We start from the raw sequence: 23,366 nt of genomic DNA on the forward strand, positions 1-23,366 counted from the left end.
GATAATGGGTAAAAACCGGGTTTTTACCCAAATCACCCAGTTTTAACCCAATCGGGTGAAATGGGTTTTAACCCACTACCCATCTCTACTCACAACACAATGCATCTAGCTTTTGAAAAGATGCTAAATAAATTACGTATAGCCTAAAAGGACGGGGTTAAATAAATCAGTATTTAGATTTATAAAATCTATTTATTAACAAAACATCTACATTTTAGGATGTTGTTTGAACTTCAAATAAACTCTTCAACGTGAACCCTTCTTTCAAGGGTTCAATTGCTAATCCCAAGTAAGGGCTATACACCGGCTGTACTTCAGCTTCTCCTTTATTCTGTGACAGTTGAGAGGCTAAATACAGATTTGGGCCCATTTCTCCTCTAGGTTCCCCTATTTCTTCCAGCTCTTCGATGTCGTCAGTAGTTGGTTTCGATGTCTGTAAAAAAGTAACAGCCAGGATTAGCAATTGAAGTAGGTCGTCTCAAAAAGAATATGCTTATTGCCTAAAGTTTTAACACTGACCTCATTGCCCCAAGTCATTTCCAAGCCAAAGATGGGTCTTTCAGTGTACGCCTGGTGCAAAGCTTGCAGCTCCGTCAGCAGGGGTCTCAGCCTCTCCTTAGGGTCACATCTGAAGCCCAGCACGTAACCTCCAGACGTGGGACGCACGACAAACACGAGGGCTTCGCCGAATTTGGAGTCGCGGATGGAGATCTAAAAAGATAAATCAAGATTTTAAAAGTAGACTTCAACTTAGTATCTACATTGGTCAGGTTTTTATTGGCTATCAAGCTGCTGTAGATCCTGATTTTAGACAGGAGTTGTAGCGGTGGGAATGAGAAGTGGTAATCGTCCCGTCAGTTAAAAGTTTCTGACTCTAAAGCCTGAATCAGAAGCGCAAACAAGTCTTTATCATTTCTTCAAAACTCGTACATGAATCTGTTGGAAATGGCATTAGAATGCGCTTAGCTTTTATTTTATAAGCCGATTCCGAATCTACAAAAGTATATTCTATCTTTAAAAACTAAAACCCAACTACGACAAAAAACGACGCTGAAAAAGTATAAAACAAGATTTTTCAGAACCTAAACTGAACAAAGTTGCTAATGTAGTTGCATAGTAATTTTCATGTTTGGAAAACCGCAGTCACACGTTGTCAAAGTGCTACGGTAGGTAGGTATATGTAACGTGTGACTACTTACACCTTTCCAAACATGAAAATTACTATGCAACTACATTAGCAACTTTGTTCAGTTTAGTGTTCTGAAAATCTTGTTTTATACTTTTTCAGCGTCGTTTTTTGTCGTAGTTGGGTTTTAGTTTTTTTACTTTTTATTATGTACTATTTTGGTGATAAAGTGTATTTGTGGCGCATAATATTAACAAAAGTTAAATTGATGAACTAATAAAACTAGTAGTAAAGAAGCTACGAACGAAAAGATGTGAATTATATGCAATCAGCCCATGAATACAGGTAAAGTCACAAGCAAATGCTAGTAATATATATATATATATTCAAAATCTACAAGTAAAGCGCTTTCAAATGATACCAAACACGGCATATTTATCTTAACTTTATTTTTTTACTCTGTATGTTTTGTCCGCTAGAGGGAGCCACATTAGATTTTGTGAAACCCCATATAGCCTATAACCAGCGGACAATTAAGACGCTTCTAATGATATGTCACTTGTCGAATTCTGATAAGTGGTTTAGAAGTTACGAGGGAACACATGAACATACATACATACCTATACATAGCCTGTCAAAATCATAACCCTCCTTTTTGCTTTGCCGTAGTCGGGTAAAAAGCTGCTGCTAGATTTAAACACAAACGTACACTCTCAATAGTGATGTAAGGCATGGAGACGTTGAAGGCGTCGTTGACCTCTGCGTACCAGACGACGCGCACGTTGGTGACCAGCAGCGTGCCCAGGTTGCCGGAGTCACTCGACAGGTTCCAGATGCTGTGCTCGTTGAGGCAGATCTAAAAACAGTGGCAATGAAAAAGGTTATCTAGAACAAGGGATAAGCGTGTGAACTGAAATGAAGTGGATGTGGGCTAGTCTGGTCACATTAGAAGCGAGGATGAATGCAATCTACTAGTTTTTGGATGGAGTTCTGATGAGACTCAAGATGTAGATGAATACAAGCTACCTACTAATTTGAAATAGATTTGAGAAGAATAGATAGTTAAATATCGAGTTTTTGGGGAAACCTATGTCCAGAAGAAATCTTAGACGAGCTGATGATAGTGGTGATGAGGATGAAAAGATGTGGATTTAATATACCACTAATTACTTACCTTTTCCTGAGGCAGCATTCTCAGTTGTTTACTGTGTATGATGGCTCCTCTAAGTTTCAGATCCCGATACATTCTTGAAGCAGCGTATGCTCTGCAATAATACCAATAAATTATACAGGTGGAAGAATTATTCATACTGACAGTAGAAGTAGTAGTACAAATGATGCCAATTACTAATGGCATTCTCAAATTATTTGCCTACCCTGCTGATGTATACATCAAAATTTTTTATCTGGATGCCTTTTTGAAGCAAGACTGAATAGGCTTCTAGGCTTTTAACATCTGGTTAACTTTGAGTCAAACACCTCACAATAGTAAAAACATACTTACTTATGGACCCCCACGACAGACGTGTAATGTCTGACGCAGTTCGGAGAGAGGTTGGTGAAGATGAACTCGTATCTGTTGGACTTGTACGCAGCCAAGACGTACAGTGCTTGCGTGGTGCCTCTCAGGCCAGAGTTCACCACTTTGGTGCTGGTTGATATCATGCAGTTTAGGCCGATAGCTGAAACAGTTAACGCAGAAAAGTATTATTGGTATCAGAATGAAGATGGAGGGAAGTCGAACCTTAATTTCGAACTCTTCTTGTTCTTCTGACTAATTTCGTTGCGGGTCCAATGACAGTTTAACTTTTCCCCGGGATGAACTTGACCTTTATTGGTTGGGTTTTTATGGCGGTCGACCTGTAGATCCTGGCTATACAGGAGTTGCAGTGATGGGAACGACAGGTGGGAATAGTCCCGATCATAATGAAGATACTTAGCTACTGCCAAAAAATTAGATTTGCGTTGCTACTTGCTTGCGGACTGATAGTTCTACTAGTAGTATTAAGGGTTGGTAATTAATTAGTTCTCCTCTGGTAGCTACCTACTAACATGCAAAATCATTTTGCTTAAATGCTTATTGGACAAGACAAGACCTTCCGTTGTACTTTCAGGTTTCTTGTGTTGTAGGATCACGACCACAGATGACGCATTTCCTAAGTTGTTCTTGCTTTGGGTTATATCTAATGAGTATTCCCACTAAATGGTAATCGGTCATGACAAAAAGCATGAAATTCAATGTTCAAGAAATGATCATGTTTTGATAAACCAAGAATGGGGAGACTCTTACAAAGATTAATCCTCGGCGATGACAAGGAATGCCAGATGATCCTCAAGTTGGTCACCACCATCCTGCCTTTGGTGCCGCTGTTGCCTTTCGTATCCTCAATCGGCTCGATTCGGTCAAAGATCTTCTCTCCAGGTCGCAGCTTCAGGTAGCTTTAAAGGCCTTTGTATTAGTGCATAGTTAGAGAGAGTAGTGCGTCTACGTATTTAAAAAAAAATCGTAAGTTCAAATTTCTTTCATAATAAAGAAATTTTATAAAGCTGCCAGAATCCGAAGTTTTTTAAAACTTTAGATCTTGTTTGCAGAGCAAAAACTAACTTTTGTCATTAGGCCCAAATTCCTATACTACCTACGTATTCGTTCGTTTCAGCCAAATGACGTCCACTGCTGGACAAAGGCTTCCCCCAAGGTTTTCCACAATGAACGGTCCTCCTACGTATTATAATAACATTATGCGCGTAAGTACTATCGTTTGAGAATACATACTATCCCAAGTATGTAAGTAGTACCTACACGTGCTGAATTTAGTGTCTAATCAAGGACATTGATGACTAGAAAATAAAATTGAAAATTCTCTATTTAATTTAGACCAATATTTAGCACTTATAATGTTATAGAACTTACGCAAAGGGTAGATCGAAAAGTACTTCTCTATCCTCCCAAACCGCTCCAGTTTTAGCCTTGGCCATTTTTTGAAAAGGACGATAAAACTAAAACAATGTTTTTGTTTTCTATTTCCGTGTTTTGTTACAGTTATGTGTTGCTATGGCAACGATTTAACCACATTTTACTATAACGTGAACTAGATGGCGCTATGAGTTGTTTATTTTCTGACCAATTCATTAAGAGTTTGTTGTTTGCCAAAGTTTCAGGATTGAGTAAAGATCTTTTATGCCCTAAAATGATAAAATATTTTAAGGCTAAGTGACTATGACAAGTAAACGTCCATTATGTGAACTTTAAGTCTTTTATCTTTAAAATATGAGCCCATCGCCATTTAACCCGATTAATTAAATTAACCTTCAACAAATCACAGCAACTTTCGCGCCAAAACGATGACAGGCGCAACAAAATGGCCGCTCAAAATGGCGGTAACTCGATTAGCGAGTGCTGTCATCGCTTTTAAAGCAAACTGAGTGCTGTAATTCGCGAAAACATCTTAAGAGCTCAGTCTACATTATCAGATTTGCCGCCCCTTGTCGAATTAACTTGTTATAACTTTATTATAACTTGACGATATTCGTTTAAGGCCTTGGGAGAGGGTTTTCCATTGCAATATGGGCTTGATAAGTTGTAATCTTGATGGAATAAGTCACTTTCAATCTTCAGTTATAAGCAAATTATTTTAGGTTCAGAACTTGCTCTAAGGCAGAGTTGCACCACCTATCTTTGACCGTAACTTTATCGATAACCGGTGTATTTTGTATGGAGTTTGAAAATTTTTTGACGTTTGTTAAAGTCAAAGTAAGATGGTGCAACCCAGCCTTAGTAATGCGACAGTAGATTTATTTAGATTTTGAAAGTGTGGATTTAAAACTGAGGTCACCAGGCACGACTCTGATGTCTGGTTTTATAAACCGTCTCGTTTCATTAAACTGGAACAACGTGTCTTGCAAAGCAAGGAATAAATTTTTATTTATTTATAAAGTTGCCAGTTTCTATTGGACCAGATTATTCATTTTTTTTAAATAATTGAATGAGATTTATTGTTTGTCCTGAGGGATATGAAGAGGTAAATAATATGTAAGTACAAAGTGAGATCTCAACCTCCGCTGTTTTACGTAATTGCGGTTTGTAATCGATACATATTTAAATTTCCTTTCTTCTCAGTCTTAAATTATTCTAGTCCCGGGGTTCAGCCGGGAAGGCGTTCAAAGCAGGATAGATCGGATATTGCTTGCACTTCCGCCCCGCGCCGGAAGTGCTGCCAACCGTAGTAATTAACGACCTCCGCTCGTCAAAGTTCGTTGACATATTAACTAGCTTTTGGAATTCGAATGTAAGATTTGGATTCTTTTTTGAGCTACGATTGTAAAATTCATCATCATCATCTTAGCCATAGGACGTCCACTGCTGAACATAGGTCTCCCCCAATGCTTTTCATGTTACCCGGTTGGTAGCGGCGCGTCCAGTGCTTTCCTGCTACCTGCTATGATGTCGTCGGTCCACCTTGTGGGTGGACGTCCCACGCTGCGTTTTCCGGTACGCGGCCTTCATTCCAGAACCTTTCTGCCCCATCGGCCGACAGTTATGCGTACTATGTGCCCTGACCATCGCCTCTTCAGCTTGATAATCCGTCGGGCTATGTCAGCGACTATGTAAAATTAATTATTCTTATTATTAGGCGCTTAAATTACTAAACATTTTGAAAAGCGAAGGTAATTGGTACTTCACAAAGTCGAAAAATACTTGGGGGCTCAGTTACAAAGATTTGTGTGACTTTTGGATCCCAAAAACATAGCTTAATTAAATATATTAGCGATTAACCACTTTCACAGTTTAAAATCGTTATAAAAGTTGGCAAAATTACAGTATCGCTCTCACAAAAATAAATTCCTATCTCATAATTTACCCCAGAAATTCTTTAGGCCGTAAACTAAATACAAAGTAAAAAGATACATCAGGGAGGCTTTTTCCTCTTGGTCCTGATAGAATCTCCTAATAGCGGGTACAAATTAAATTTTATCAGATCGGCCGCTGCAGAACATTACAGTTTTACATTTAGGCTAATGTTCTAGGGACGAATTTGTTTGTTTTTATCTATTTTGGCTATAAAAAATGGCTTGCGTGGCTAGATGATTGTAAATTACGTAGATTTCAAAAGATCTATTAAGTCAATCTATCTTTTGATTTATAGATTTGGATTATTGATACCATAGAGATTTGGTTCATACCTACTATTGTTTTATGCATGTAATTAGCCATAACACTGTAAATAGTCTGTCTCCTTTTCAACTTTGACTGTACAACCTAGCCTTAGAAACTTTAAAGGCCAATGTATGACCCACTTCATTTTTTAAGCTGCATGTGTCAAACAAGGCTGTATGTTTCTTTAATAAAGATAAATAGATAAAATGGATAAGCGCTTTGGAACGTGATTTCTGTTAGCTTTTAAGATGTTTGCAGTAAATAAGCAAAATGTGGCAAAAATTCGAAACGGTTGTTGGGTTTTAAGAAGTAAGAGATATAAATAAAAATATTTTTGGTAAGATACAAACAGTCACAGTAATTTCAATTTTAAGAAACGAGTAGTTTCAATTTAACTGTGTTCTTTTCTTAAAAAATCTTTTAAAACACGAGCGAACCCGCAAGCAGAAGCATTATATGAAAATTAATCATGCCCGAAGCTTCTATTCTACAATCCATTTATTTCGTAGCCCGTAGCGTTACGAGTGCAGTTTCATAGCGCCGTAGTCCGTAGTCCGTAGTACATTGGATAATACGATTATACTACGAGAAGGAATGCGGACGTCGTAGCACTCGTAGCTTCGTAGTAATTAGGCAAGTACAGACTACACATTTTTCTTGCAAAAATAGTACTTATTACAAAGACATTAAGATGATTGTAGTTAAGCTTGATCTGCCGTGATGAAGCGACCTTCTAGGATCGAAGTCAATGACTCATGAATATGAAAACGTTATCTGCCCTGCCGGGATAGGATGCCCGCCGTGATAAAATCTTATCGATGTTTTCAGACGACAAATGTATGGGTTTATCACGTAAAATCGATAAAATGGCGTGATAAACGCTTATCGCGGCGCGCATCCTAGACCTACTGGAGATGCTTATTTATTTTATCATTATTTGGACAGTGTACTATACGAATTATTTCTATTTAAAAAAAATCTAGCCTTAAAAACTAACTGTAAATTAATATATATTATAGTAATTTTAAAATTAATAAATACTTAGCTAGTCAATAGATTTGTTGTAAAAAATGAAATCGCGGTTTGAAAGCTCATAAAAAGGATGTCAATTGACTAGTTCAAATTACTTTCTTTCTTTGAAATATTACCACCTAGGCACGTTGTTATGGAACAATAAAATTAAAAAAATCTACTCTTCACCTAAACTAATTATTTGAATTAAATTGTATTTAATTGACTACCGAATACATTTAATCACACATTTCTCTACGTGTTCGCACCTCAATTTAAAGTTAAACTTTAAGTCCTGGATGAGGCTTTTATCCTCAATTATCCCTAAAATCATTCCTTAAGACGCGATTAATCCAAAATTACCTAAACGACTGCCATACTCTTCGAAGAACCTTTGCAGTATACTTACCCTTTATTCTTTGCTAGTTAGGGTTGACTTTGGATCGAATAGACTTAATTAAAGCTTGTTTTAAGCTTAATTGTCTTCTATAATGAAGTTGAATGAGTTCCAAAGAGGTGAACTAAGGCCCCAGATGCGTAAAATTGGTTAATTAAAAAGTGAGAAAGATAATTTGCATTTAGTCCCCTCGTTTTGTAGTAAAAGTTCGGATTGAAGGGTATTTATAGATGTTTTGATGGCCGAATACAAAGTTCGAAGTTTCTATGAGATAACAGTTAATTTTTATTCAAGTTGGGTTCGATAATGGTGATGGAAATTAATTATCTCAACTAAAACCTTATCGTTTCATATTTATTTTTACTAATAAGTAGGGTACCTATCATCCGTTTCTATGAGTGATGTGAAATGTATACGTTACCTAATTTACCTACTCATAATGAAGGAAATAATCTGCGATCGATTTTTGTTGTTGTCATTTTACAATAGTGTAAAAAAATTAAAACAAATTAACTAGTGTGATGTGTAATACTATGGAAACTTTGCATATTCAATGACCTCTATCTCCGTATCCCCGCGTATTTCAGGATTGTTGTCATACTATGAAATGAAGTACTAGTATTAAGCTTCAATTTAGTACACTTTTTGTTTCTGTTGGTTTAACGCCCAATATGCCCATCATCCTTTGATTTTGGAACGCTTGGTAGCGTGGTTCTAAATTTGAATAACTCGCTCAGTCGTTGTCTATGACGTGTAAAATGACAGAACAGAATTTTGTTCTGTCAAGCTTTCAAAACGTCTCCCGCTATAGTTTATTCTTAAGTGAAGTGCAGATTTGTGGTCTTTATATTATTAACTATTTAACAATTAATTATTAGACAATGTGCCAGTGAAAATTTACTGTCAGTGATAAGACTTTCTCCGTTATAGGTGTGGTTACACCGAGCTATACAAGGAAGAAATATTGGAAGCTGCTACAATCAAGGTAAGTTTTCTTGGTCATTATCACTTTCATTCTTGCTAAGTTTAGATTGTATATTCATGAATATCATGCGTAGGTATAGTTAATAATTAGTGTTTAATTATTTACGCATAATTTCATTCATTTGAATAAGTAATTAGACAACCTACGAAATCTATTCAAGATAGTTGAATCAACAAATTAAAAATGTCGTTACCAAATACAGCTATAAGTTTTATGACTGAAATATACGGCTCTAGACAGTTTCAGTCTAGAACACAGCTTCTCAAACTCTTGCAAACTTAACTATGAAATAACCTTAAGATGGAAAAAACAGTACATTCTAACTTCTAACCTCCCCAAAGCGCGCGCACTAAAGTTACCCGAATAAAATTAAAATTTCAACCCGTCGCGGTCCACGTTTTTTATTCGCGTCATAAACCTAATGTTATTTATTGTTTGCAATAAACTGGGGAAGTGAAAATAACGAGAGGGGGATGGTTTTCACCCCCCTTCACCCCCTTTTATTTGGAATACTGACGGCCTGTAAATAAAGCGGGATGAACTGAAGTTCCAAATAGGACTGTATTACAGGGGTTAATTAAGATTTTAGTTTAATAAAAGGACCTGTAGACCATAAAGACGTCAATAATGAAATTTTTCTTGCATTAAAAAATTCGAAGTTCAGTTTGGAATGATTCTTATTAATACCTATTGCTTAACTGCAATATTGCAGGACTTCTTTTAAATATGGTTTTAAAATTTTCTAAGGCAATAGTAGCAGCTTCTAATTAAGGTCTATTTTAAAATACAAGAAAGAGAGATAAGATTCAAATAAATATTACACATTTTCAAGCAAGCTTCACAATTATTGTTTTACTTTTAAATGAAAATGACGTTAATTAAGTCATGTCATAAATTGCCCAAGGGATAATGACACTAGTCAGCTATTTTTATGTTAATCTGGGATCAATTTTTATAAAATATTATTTTGTATAATTTATATTAATCTGTGAGCGTCAATATTTTGCGCAAATAAAAAGAAATCTTTAGCAGCCAAAAATCCTAATCCCTAAAAAGGCAAAAAATATATTTCAAAATATCCTTCATTATGTAATTGATTCTTCAAACAATTTGAGCTTTGAAGGGGCTAATCATCGTACCTTTGTACTCAAGTGATATAATTAAAAAGGAGTGCGAGGACAGAGGAGGTAAGTGGCCGTTTGCCATGCCTGTTACTGTAAAGGGAACGATTATATGAGAGACGTACACTGAGAGTTTAGGGGGCCGAAATATTATGTTGAACGTATAAACTACGAAAAGGTCTTACTACATTATGGGTAACAGACAATATGTGAATTGAAATGAAATCGATATTTAAGTACTTATTACGTTTGAAAAATAACTCTCCTTCTTCCAGTCGGGTAAAAATAAAACTTCTTCCATCACTCAGTCTGAAATTAGGACTTTTTCATACTATTTCTCCAGCAGAAGACATTTTTCGCAACATGTATCAAATTTTTTTCTTAACAAGTTGGTACCCTTAAAAAGGATTGTTACTTCAGTTAACAATTCTATTACTGTCCAGAAACAATATATTTCTTGCTCACTGTCCGTCGTTCCTAAGTCTGAGTGTAGTACGTTTGGCGTAAGAGTGGCTCTAACTGGCCCTACATGGCTCTAGATGGCTCGTAAACATGTCTCATTTTCCCATTCGGTTTCACCTGCTTCGCCAGAGTTAATGAGTTTGCTATTGTTTGCAACCAACCACAGTAACAGTGGCAATGGGCAGGGCACATAGTACGCAGAACTGACGGCCGATGGGGCAGAAAGGTTCTGGAATGGAGGCCGCGTACCGGAAAACGCAGCGTGGGACGTCCACCTACAAGGTGGACCGACGACATCGTAAAGGTAGCAGGGAAGCGCTGGACGCAGACCGCTGCCAATCGATCAACATGGAAAGCATTGGGGGAGGCCTATGTTCAGCAGTGGACGTCCTATGGCTGAAATGATGATGATGATGATGACAGTAACATTCATAGAAAAACAGTTTAAGTATAGTTTCCGAATGACGTCCACTGCTGGACAAAGGCCTTCCCTAAGGATTTCCATAACGACCGGTCCTGGATACGGCATTCAGGCACTAATTTTATAGTGTAAGTTGTAAATAGTTTAAGAGTTGAGAAGATATCTATTACACTCCATTAATATTCTGGATTGCCATAATTGAGATCATAATCGGTACAGAACTTGAGACACTATCAGCACGGTAATACTATCTATACAGTATTCCAACTCGGCCATATTTTTGAAATAAATGTCAACAGCTCCGCGGTACGTCACGGTATGACAACATGCGATAGGGCTGCCCACCTACAATACCCATTGTAATTTCATCTGTCTACTTAGAATTTCTATCTAGTTTTGTGATTGTAATTTTTTATTTATTTAGACAAACAAAATACTTTGTGAATGGAATAGGATAAAAATGCGTGTTGTTTTGTGTTAGTAGATTTAATTTAAAAAAATATACTAAAATAATTTTGAATCTACTAATCATAATGAGTACTTAATGACCTGTTACTTTAATTTCAGGCGGATGAAGTCGTGGGCAAAAGCTGGTTTAATACAATATAATTTTTATTTCAAATCAAACTGACTGAAAATAACCATTTTTGACTGTTAATAACTTGTTTTTGACAATTTTGACCGTAAATGACGGTAGTCAAATTCAATCACCTTAGTCATTTTCAACACTAGCTAGGCCATCGACGTCCGTTCGGCACATTCGCGACATCCCTAACCCTAACTTTTGGATTTCGACCGCGTCCCGAGATTTGAAATTCGAAGGAAAGCTCGCGTTTCGTCGGTTTATATGAAGTTATAATACTGTATAATATTATTACCGTGCTATCAGTGTCTAAGGACCAACAACTTAAGGTAATAGGCGAAACACAAATCATGTTGATTCAACTTTGCTTATACGGGACTATTCCCACCTCTCGTTCCCACCGTTGTAACTTATATGTAGCCAGGATCTACAGCTTGACCGCCGATAAAAAAAACCAACCTGAAGGTCAAGTTAAACTGTCATTGGACCCGCAACGAAATTAACCAGAAGAACATAGGAGTTCGAAGTTCAGCTCTGCTTATGTCAAATCTTGCGATACTTAACCTACATTTGAAAGTTAAATGCGTCGAAGTTCTCCTTCGATCCGAAAATTCCCAATAAACAAAGTAAGAAAAAGTTCTCCCAAATTACGCGGAAATATTAAACAACCAACATGTTCCCCGGAAATCCTCGAATGAAGTATTTAAAGTACTATTATTTAAACAGAACGCATAAGAGGGTCAAGCAACTTTTTTTAATAATAAATTCTGGCGAAATTTGAATAGCCGCTCGCCATCTGCCGGGACTTACCGAACCACCCCCTAAGGGGGAAATTTTTTCCCCCAAAGAAATTACGGTCGTGCACTCTTACACCTTGTTATGAAGTTGAGGAATCAGGAGACAGTTGGTTGTGTTTGTCTGTGGTTCTCAAAGAGCCAATGTCCACAAGTCATTTCCTATTTAATTTGGTTTGATTCTTACAACTGTGCACTTTTCTGTACCTACTCAATGGGTACCTACAGAATCCTATGTTTAACAAATTGTCAACCTAACAATAACATTAATAAATGCTATTTTAATATCTCATTGAATCGAGCACTCACTGAAAATAATAAGGTTTCTAAAAATATTAAAACACATAGTTTTCGATTTCAAAATGACAATCATATCTACTCGCATGTTCAATTTAGTACAGATACAAAACGTTTCATTGAAGGCTGACTTGCATTTAGCTAATTTTAAATGTCATAAAAGTCTAATAAACGTTCTATCAACAATAGGAAAAGTAGATTTTAAGTAAGAGAAGGGTCAAAAGTGGCACCAAGTGGTTCGTGTAATATTACACTCGGCGCTGGCTAGCCAGTTCTTTTGCTTGAACTTGGCTTGACACACTGCCGCGTGTCTAGATGAAAAGCCGTTCCACATATTGAATTAGTCCTTCGTGATTGCTGTTAAAACCATTAGTACGGGTAAGACCAAACAGTTTGGCAAACTTAGCATTTGAGGGATGCAGAACTCTTAAGCCTAAGTTTTGAAGGGCAAAACCCCTTTTAATTGATTTATTATTAAGTACCGTCTTCCTACGAGTTTGACCGAACCAAATTGATTTTGTTGGAATCTCATTTATTTATTTAAAGCAAATGTTTGAAGTTATAATCTCTTCGGTGTTTTGGTTAAAAGGTTTTCGTTTTGTTTAATTTTACTTTAGCAGTATTGCGGAAAAGTTCAATTACTTAGTAATGATGAATTTCCTGATGTAAAGGTAATGAAAATCAAATGCAGAGTATTTTTTTGGATCTGGTCAATCCAAGATCTCTTCAATTACAGTTGATGTATTCTTGTGCCCGTCTAAATATTAAAAATAGTACCACTCAGTCTTATAGTAGGTAGAGGTTATTTATTTATCAACGAGTACAGTAAAGTAATTCCTTCTAAAATATTGTTACGCCTACTGGAACGAGCAATAGCTGTAACATGAAGCCCAATACTTGTGGTATCATATGATTTTAATAGGTAACGTTTTTCAATGTTTTCCGCGGTTGCTGTACAAATAAGGCTTTTTTGGAAGATAGAAGATCCATTGTATAATAAAGATAGGCCAGAGTCCCAAAATACCAATGACAAGACGTCCCGATCCTTGACGTACCTAAAATCGCGCTAGTTCATCATCATCATCATTTCAGCCATAGGTGGTCCACTGCTAAACATAGGTCTCCCTCAATTATTACCATGCTAGCCGCCCGCGACTTCGTACGCGTGGATCCCGTTTTACCCTCTTAGGGGTGGAGTTTCGTAAAATCCTTTCTTAGCGGGTGCCTACGTCATAACATCTACCTGCATGCCAAATTTCAGCCCGATCCGTCCAGTGGTTTGGGCTGTGCGTTGAATATCACTGTGGCAGTCAGTCACCTTTATTAAAAGGTAGTTGTTCTCTGGCAAATGAATAGGCTTTTTAAGGAAGATAGCCATCCCAACTTTACAATAAAGATAGGTCAGAGTCCCAGAATGCAAGAGGTCCCGATCCCGGCCATCTGCGGGGGATTAATACTTCTTTCTCCCGGTGATAAAGCGTAATTAAATTTCGAGCAGGTATCAAACCAGTAGGCCTGTGCACCACTGAATGCTAAGCTGAAGTTTTAAATCGCTTTTGAGAAATTGTATATGAAGGTGACAACATTATACTCAATGTGGTAGCGTATGAAATAAAAAAATGCAAGTCAAGTTCAAAGTCAAAATTTCTTTATTTGTTTAGACTTATAAATAGTTCTTACAAGACAATAAAACATATTATTCAAGTAACTAACTTTTCCCGTGTTTCGAACTCCTGTTTTTTAAGAATAATTATACAAAGGCTTTTCATAATAATAAGTGTTTCATTTTAGACAACCACATTGATTGCTATATCCAAACCTAGTTAAAATTTTATGTGTACTAAGCGCCGACTCGAGTCCTAGCTAAGGTATGAGCTTCTTCTTGTCGTGTCGACCGACAACAAACCTACACCATACACAGTGTCAGCCCAAAACTCCGCCACAAGAGTGGCGTTGTTAGTAGCATTTATCAAATCCTCCTGCGTGCATTTGTTTGGGCACGCAGGGCACGACATCAAGTGCTTCGTCGACTGGGGAACACAACCACACTTGCACTCCAAGTTTGAGCCATCCAACAATTCCCACCTGAACAGATTGTCCTTACTGGCCGACCTGCGTCCGAAGTCTATTTAAAGACTTCCAGGTAAGCTCGCACCGAGAAGGTATCTTTCTGACTAAAAGTTAAATCTAGCCACTGAGCCGAGCTAGAATAAGGAAATTTTAACTGTGAAAACAAAACAAAAGAAGACGAAAATTGCCAGTCAAAAAAATACCAAATTCCTTAAAATAGCTCAGCAATGGAGGCAACACCTAATGATTTCCGTCTTCCACTTAACTTTGTTTGTCTGTCTTCCTTTTAAGGGCAAAATAAATTATCATTAAGGGATCTCTTAAAGCAATTGTCGACGATGACAGGGTTCATTCGTTGTCCCACGGAAAAGACGCTGGTACTTATTCTGGAATCGCTCGAAACTTATTTAAAAAGTCTTTTCAGTATTATTTTCTCTTGGGGTGAGTCTGAAATGGAAAAAATGTGTTATTTTACACTTTTGTCGCTGTCATTATTGTTTTAACACTTTATGCATACAGGTAGGTACCTATACAGTTAGGCCGAGTTGCACTTAACCGTAACAATAACAATAACCGGTGCTTTTTGTATATGGAGTTTGAGAGATTTTGGACGTTTGTCAAAGTTAAAGTAAGATGGTGCAACTCAGTCTGATAGTTAAAATGTTAATTAACACCAAATAATTATGTTATCTAGCATTGGACTTTCTTATGCGTTGTAACTTGTATCATTGAGGTTTAAAGGTAAAAGTGGTATGCGGTGCACTAGGCAGGGTTTTTCATATCATCATCATCATCATCATCATCATCATCATCATGTCAGCCATAGGACGTCTACTGCTGAACATATTCTCTCCCAATGCTTTCGGCCATGTTGCCCGGTCCTTCTAATTTTATGATGTCGTCTCACGTTGCGTTTTCCGGTACGCGGCCTCCACTCCAGAACCTAGCTGCCTCATCGCCCGTCAGTTCTGCGTTTATATGTATTTATTATCATCATAATTAGTTAATTATGCTTAAAATTTTCCGAAGTTTTTATTGCAAAATCGCCCGTATCAAGCCCTTTACTACCTATGGCAGTTAAATTTAGGCTGGGTTGCACCATCTTACTTTAACTTTGAAAAACGTCAAAAATCTGTCAAATACCGTACAAAAACACCGGCGTCATAGTTACGTTTAAAAATAGGTGGTGCAACTCAGCCTTAATGTGTTGTCATACGTAAAGCCTTTTAAAACACCAGCTGTAAAACAGTCGTAAATATCGATCAATTCCATAGTAAGAGCCTATTTCATTTTATTGTATCTTGAAAATTTTTCTTCGTAGCTCCCAGTAATCCTGAATTATAGCCCCGCCGGGGTCTTCCGTAAGGTCCGCCATTGATTATACGTAGGGCACTTAACACGTTATTGTTCGAGGGATCCAGGTTCGCTTCTTGAGTGAGACAATTATTAACTAGTTAGACTTTTAATGATGCTTATTGAAAGTCGTTCGTTTCAGCCAAATGACGTCCACTGCTGGACAAAGGCCTCCCCCAAGGTTTTCCATAATGAACGGTCCTGCGCTGCCCGCATCTAGGCTCTTCCCGCGACCTTTACCAGATCGGTATTGAAGTTAGTGATTTTAATTTTTAAACACTGTTGTACAATTTAAAAATGGAAAATCTGTTTATTAAAAAAATAACAGAAAATGTTTACTATTTACCCGACCTGCCAGAAGGAGGGTTACTTATTATTTTTTTTAGATTCCCCAAGAGGGAAAAATTAAATGTCGACCATTGCGACCCTAATCAAATAAATCTTATCTTATTTTAATCAAAATCTATAACAACATAATGTACTTACTATCTAAGGATTGACTTTATCATTAAGTAAGTAGATGGTTAATTTATTATTTATCTAGTATTTTTTCATCTATGTCATATAAGTTGCCAAAGAAAAAAATCACGTGCAAAAGAAAGTTCACAGCAAAATAGAGCCTAAAGCTATTCTTACAGTGAACAACTAAATTGTCGTTCATTACCCCAAACAAAGGTGCTCAAAGGCTGCCGTACTGCATTGGCTTCTCTATTATACACCTGGCAACTTTGTCAACACTAAAAATTCAACGTGACAATAAGGAATAGGACGGTATGAAAAGATAGGCAGTAGGACCGCTTTTTCGGTCCTTAAAGGACGTAGCACATTTATCAACCCGGAAAGGGATCGTAACTGTATCAACTCAAGGCGGTCAGTATTCTTTGTATGAAAGGAAATCCATCCTTAAAGGTACAGCAATTCACTTGCGGTAGGCAGCGCGTGAAAGGAGATATGGTGTTGATCCCTTTCCAAATTGATAAGTCTGCTATGATCTTAACTTCTAACTCCTATGTTCTTCTGATTAATTTCGTTGCGGGTCCAATGACAGTTAACTTTTCTCCGGGACAAACGTGGGCTTTATTGGTTTTTATTGGCGGCCAAGCTGTAGATCTTGGCTATACAGGAGTTGCAGCGGCGGGAACAAGAGGCGGGAAATAAAATCCCAACTTAACTTGTTCGATTTTATTTTAACTAGGCGAAGTTTGTCTCGCACGAAAGTGAAGCTGTAGGTACGAACCCGGTACGAAATTAATCAGAAGAACACGAAAGGAGTTCGAAGTTAAGGATCGACGTTTCTCCAGTGTTATGCGGATGACAGGTGACAATTATAAAGTTTTATTTATGATACAAATAAGTAACAAGAAAATTAAAAAACATAACCATAAAAACCATTTAGGTTTCCTACAAAATTTAACTGGTGAAAAATGAGAATATTATACGGATCTTCTGTCATTCCCTGCGTTATGCGACGGCTTCTTCCCAGAAGGAAAATAATGGGGTCTGAATCTTTTTAATTTTACGCCACCACAACTGAATTAAAATAATAAATGAGACACAGTTACCATCCGTCTGAGGTCTAAGGACCCGCGATTTGTTATCAGGGGTTCCAAATGACTGCTGCTTTAAAAATGCAATAAAAACTGGCCAAGTGCGAACTGTAATTCGAGTGGGGAGGGTTCCGTTTCATTTATATCACGTACTAGCGGCCGCCCGCGACTTCGTAAAAGGGGTTCCCGTATTACCCCCTTAGGGGTGGAGTTTCGTAAAATCCTTTCTTAGCGGATGCCCACGTCATAACATCTACTACCCGTTCGCGCTAAGTTTGCCGGTCCGTGGAATGCGCGTCCCCTCCTCCAACTGCGATTAAATGCAATTAGTGATTAAACGCAATGAATGTGTCTTATTTTACGCAAATACACATTACATTTTTTATCAATAATAATAAATAAATAAAAATATTTTAAATATAGTTTGTTAAAGTTATAGACGCTTCCCGTCGAGTGACGTCATATAGCCAGCGGCAAACTTAAAGCGAACGGAAGTTCCTGCATGCCAAATTTTAGACCGATCCGTCCAGTAGTTTGAGCTGTGCGTTGATAGATTCACTTTGAGTTATATAATGTTTAGATGATTTTTAACTATTTAGTTACACATAACGCGTTTTTTCAACTTAATGTCGTCCACTGCTGTACAAAAGGCTGCTCTCAAGGATTTCCACAACGATCGATCCTGTGCTACCCGAATCCAGGTTCTTCCCGCAACCTTCACAAGATCGTCAGTCTACTGAGTGGGCGGCTCGTAACTGCTCTATAAATATTAAATACCTAACTAGCTGCCTCATGTTCTTACAAACTTTGGATCATAAACTTTACGCTTTATCCAGTCTACACGTGGGAAGAATAAGGACTTATTTTGAACATCTTATTTCCAATTTAATAATGAAGTTCTTAATAATAACACTATTCTCTAACCTAAATCCATAACAAAAGGTATTGGTATCAATAATACAGGGTTATTATTATTGCCACTAATTAGGGGAGACTGGCCCAAAGCGGGCACCTTAAGGTAAAGTAGGAAAAAAACACACAGAATAAGCAAAACGGAATAAGTTTTTATCGTGATCAGTTACTACATTTATTGTAGTTTGACATGGCGTTTTCAAATCATTCATTTATCTAATATATAAAAAGTAGGCACTCAAATACGAAACACTATCACTTGCTCACTTTGCCCGAGGGGGTGGCCTAAAGCGAGCACCGGCACACGGGCAAAACGGGCATGCAGAGGGCAATAGGTTTTTTTTATTTTTACTATATAATTTTGACCTTTGAATAATAAGGAATGTCTCTATTCAAACACAGAATGAGAATCATACTTTCTTTATTGCGAAAAAATAGATTCTAGACATAAAAATTCATCAAACAACATAAAAATTAAAACATAAAACTAATCAGAAGGAACTCTCTTTGAATAATGCAGTCTTGAATCATTATCTTCTAGTATTTTGAAGCTTTTGAGCTGAAGTATTACAACTTCACTCCAAGAACCTTGTTGTGATTTTCTTTTATATTTATTTACCATCTAAAAAGTCAAATAATAAGAGATTAATGTCTACACTAAAGTCTGTTTTTCTTTGCTTGTCCAATATTGTAAACAATCTTAATATTCCTTTTTAACGAAATAATTTGTTTTAAAATAAGATAAACACAAAGCTCACAACCTACATAGGTAACTCATCGTTGAACACCGATATCTTTTCAAATTTATAATTTATTAATTTTTTTCACTGATATTACTTTAAAAGTTATAAAAAGATTGTTAACATAGTTCAACTAGCAAAGAAAAACGGACTATACCTACACGATAAATATAGAGGACTAACAATAAAAGCAAGTTAGTTTATATGGCTATGTAGAGGGTAAAGTGAGCATGCTCATTATGCCCTGCTCACTTTGCCTTTTGCGCCACACCACGTTTCATAAAACATAAACTATAATTCCTTTTAAATAATTTTCAAAGAAATATCCTTAAAACACGGTACAGTAGGTGCAACACATTACGCATACATTGATAATAACGTACGTCACTCAGTTTAATCCAAAACACAACGAACATACCTTTGTTTTTTCAAATAAAATTGACGAATTTCGGTTATCGCTGTCCACGCGTGGTGTTGTCACTCGGAGGTGGCGCACACGACTTCCGCGGGAACGGCGGGGCGGGGGGATAACGTTAACAAGACAAGACAACAAGTCGAGCAAATGAGTGTAAGTTTAGAGGGGGGTGCCCGCTTTAGGCGGAGTGCCCGCTTTGGGCCAGTCTCCCCTAGCAACAAACGGATAATTAATCTGCTCTTGGTATTAGCTCAAGCTAGCAATAGGGATGGTAATTAATTAAACAGACTATGTTAATAATATAATCTAATTTATTTTGTAACCTATTATTGGTACCGTTTGAAAGAGACTCCACAAGCTCTTTCAAACGGTACCAATAATAGGTTACAAAATAAGTTTCAGGATCAGTAAGTAACCAGTTTTTCGATATCTTATATAGTTTAGAAATAATCGAGTGAGATCACTTATCGTTTCCACCCTGTATATTTAGATAACTCTTAGGTTAATAAATCTTAAGCACATGTGTTTCATTTACACCATGATACAATCTCTTAGTTCGCAACAATGGTTCAAATTAAAATTATATATTTACACTTGAAAACACTTTACACGTCCTCATTCATATAGCCTGCCCGGGCTTACCACCACTTTGAATTGAAATGGATTGGAATTTTCAAAGAAATGTAAAAGAATTTAATGTTTCCTCTCTATGTACGTAGACCGAATCCTGTCCGCAACATTACGTAAATCGCGTGAATAATTAAAACGGCGTACATAATGTATACAAGCCGGTGAATACTAGACGAAGTTACCTGAAAATTTAGCGCAAGAATAATCAATTGGAACACATCTACGAACTTCGCTTGTGTTACATTTCACTTCGAGTTTGGGGTCGTAGTCGTAAGCTGAACCCGATTTTCATAGATTTTTTAATATTTACCGTAATTTCTAGTAATTTGATCTAATGATTATAGTTTGACATGTAATAGTCCAGTCATTATAGTAAGTTCACCTCGGAATTCGAGATACCCAGCTGTAAGTCTGTAAATACGTGTATATTGACACTCTAAAAGTTGTCTCAAAACCTACATATGGTAGGGTGTAAGCAAATATTAAATTTCAAGGTCAACGGTCACAAAAATCGGTTTTTTGCGCTTTTTTTGAGAGAAATATCTCATTTCCTATGGGTTTTTTGCTATTTGTATTTATTATCAATATTGTAGAATACTGAATTCTCTACAAATTTTGTTTAAAAAAAATTTTTATACGGTGAACCGTTTTCGAGATAGAGGGCGGAGAGCGCGCGGTCACTGCATCACTTCAGGTCAACTTAAGCGGTTTAGATTTTTTATACAAAAGGATTTTCCAACTAATTCCCGTGGGAATTTCGGGAATTCCTTGTTGTAACTAAGCTTTAAGTTTACTAAGGTACCTACATGCCGAATTTCAAGCGTCTAACTTCCGTTAAGCGTTTAGATTTTTCATACAAAAGGATTTTCCAGCTAATTCCTGTTCCCGTGGGAATTCCTAAGTATACTATAACCTGCCCAGGAGTATGAAGAATAATTGTACCAAGTTGAAGACCATCGTGCCCATTACCTTAAAAACTTCCTTGGTTAATTGAGATTCTAAAAAGGTATCACAAGCCTATGTACTCTGTATTATTTTTCTCTTATGGCTACTTGAATAGCAACTAGTATGAAAACTGCAAAAATGAGTTTTTCTCGTAATAGTTAAACTAGGACTGCATAGTGGCATTAAATACAAATGGATAATTTTTAGCGTAGGAATTTAAATAAAGCAACATTTAATCATCATCATCATCATCATTTCAGCCGTAGGACATCCACTGTTGAACATAGGCCTGTACCCTAATGATTTTCATATATGTTTAATTAATTAGTGGAGGCTACGTACCGGAAAGCGCATCGTAGGACGTCCACCTACAAAGTGGACCGACGACCTCATAAAGGTAAGCAGGAAGGTGCTGGATGCAGGCCGCTACCAAGCGGTCATTATGAAAATCATGGGGGTACAGGCCTATGTTCAGCAGTGGACGTCCTATGGCTGAAATGATGATGATGATGATGATAAAATGTTGCTTTATTAAAATTCCTACGCTAAAAGTTATCCATTTGTATTTAATGCCACTATGCAGTCCTAGTTTAACTATTACGAGAAAAACTCATTTTTGCAGTTTTCATACTAGTTGCTATTCAAGTAGCCATAAGATAAAAATAATACAGAATACATAAGCTTGTGATACCTTTTCAGAATCTCAATTAATCAAGGAAGTTTTTAAGGTAATGGGCACGATGGTCTTCCTACATTTTTTTACACGATGGCTGATCAAAAGTGCAAGACAATGAATTAATTTTTCCTTCTTCTCTGCAATTTCTTAAAATTTTCATACTTTCAAACTAGTTTGTTGAATTTTAATCTTTTCTTTTGATAGCCCAACTATCCCTTGTGATAAGGAAAAAAAACTAGATTGAAAAGTATCCTCATTTGTAGAAATGGCATGAGAAAAAGTAATCGCAGGTGGCAATTTTCTAAAAATGCACAAAAACTTAAAAATCTTGAAAACGGTGATATTTTTACTGGGGTCAAAATTGGCCGTTAGGGAGACCATGGCGAGGCCTATCGATGGTTACAGGGTTATCCATTGTTTTTGGGACACCCTGTATATTGACTTGGCCATCGCACTAAATAATTTAATTTACACGTGTTTTCATGTGATGGCCAAGTCAATATATTTATGTAAAACGTTAAAGATTTCCTGGCCTGGACTTGGTATTCCATGGATCTCACAACTTTTTACCGTAGAACAACTGAGTTGCGAGACTTGGTTTTTTTGACAAGTATTGTTTTTGATGGGATCTCATTTCTTTTTGTATTTTGTAGACAGCAGTTATGTATCTAGAAAACTGGACAGAAATTGAAAAATTTTACTCTATGGCCAAAGATGTCCTAAAACTCCTGCGAAGTTGTGACTCGACGCTGGTTGTCGAACGGCGTGAGCATTTTTGGCACCCATCGCACGCACCCCTATTTCATGTGCAAATGAGTATGAAAAATATCGCCAATACGTTCCTTGCTAATGCCTATGGCTTCAGCTATATGTCACAGCTTAATTCGCTGATCTCTAAAGCAAGATTATTTAAATATTCATTATTTTATTCGATAATGGCGAAATCTGGCCGCCCTGACTTGCGGTCATCTTTTAGCGACTCCCTGCCATGCTTGAATTATCGGATCCAATCTTTCATGGTGGCAAATGAAGGCCCAGACTCCCCATAAACTGTAGACATCTCTTCAAATGATACCGTCAGCGTTTTGTTCCTCTTTTTGAGGTATTTTATGACAACTGTGTACTTCAATTTCGTACATTGCGCGGATGACTGAGACATGATGTTGTTTACGGATGAATTACTAAAAGACTGATGACGCTAATGAAATGAAACTTTGTACATATACTAAGGAGGTTATTGGCAAATTAATTAAATTTAGCGCGAGTCAATAATAACACTTGAAGATACTTAGGCTCAAAACTTTTCAGCCGCCCCTCGTAGCTCGTAGAATTGAAGGTCGTTGGAGCAGAAAAGTTTTCAAGTGAAGACCAGGGACCGGAAAACGTGGTGTAAGCTGGCCCTCCTGGGTAGACCTACAGTCTAGTGAAGGTCGCGGGAAGAACCTGGATGGATGCGGGCAGCGCAGGACCGGTCATTGTGTAAATATTTAGAAAGAAGAAAGAAAGAAAGAAAGAAACATTTATTGCCATGGATATCACAGAAGACAAAAGATGTAAATAATAGAAAAAAAAGTAAATAAGACATAGGTGACATAAAACATACAATGAAAGTGAAAGTAAAACTGAGCAGTGCCACCCTGTCGCACAGCGATGTCCATCGCAATGGGACCCCACTCAGCATATGCCATGGCCCCCGGTGAGGGAGGCCACGACGCTGGTTTTCAGT

General features: G+C 37.1%; 1 protein-coding gene across 1 annotated transcript; it reads right to left on the minus strand.

Moving 5' to 3' along the window:
- Positions 1-204: 204 nt before the first annotated feature.
- BBS5 (Bardet-Biedl syndrome 5 protein) lies at positions 205-4,153 on the minus strand. Its single transcript, XM_028319593.1, has 7 exons — positions 4,038-4,153; positions 3,417-3,565; positions 2,631-2,808; positions 2,301-2,391; positions 1,836-1,982; positions 520-711; positions 205-433 (listed from the first exon to the last, which is right to left on the minus strand). Exons 1-7 carry the CDS (start codon positions 4,100-4,102, stop codon positions 215-217), a joined length of 1,041 nt encoding a protein of 346 aa, XP_028175394.1. The 5' UTR covers positions 4,103-4,153; the 3' UTR covers positions 205-214.
- Positions 4,154-23,366: the final 19,213 nt, after the last annotated feature.

Source organism: Ostrinia furnacalis, unplaced genomic scaffold (assembly GCF_004193835.3).
Source record: "Ostrinia furnacalis isolate ACB-3 unplaced genomic scaffold, ASM419383v2 OfSCF7285, whole genome shotgun sequence".
NCBI classification, from domain to species: domain Eukaryota; kingdom Metazoa; phylum Arthropoda; class Insecta; order Lepidoptera; family Crambidae; genus Ostrinia; species Ostrinia furnacalis.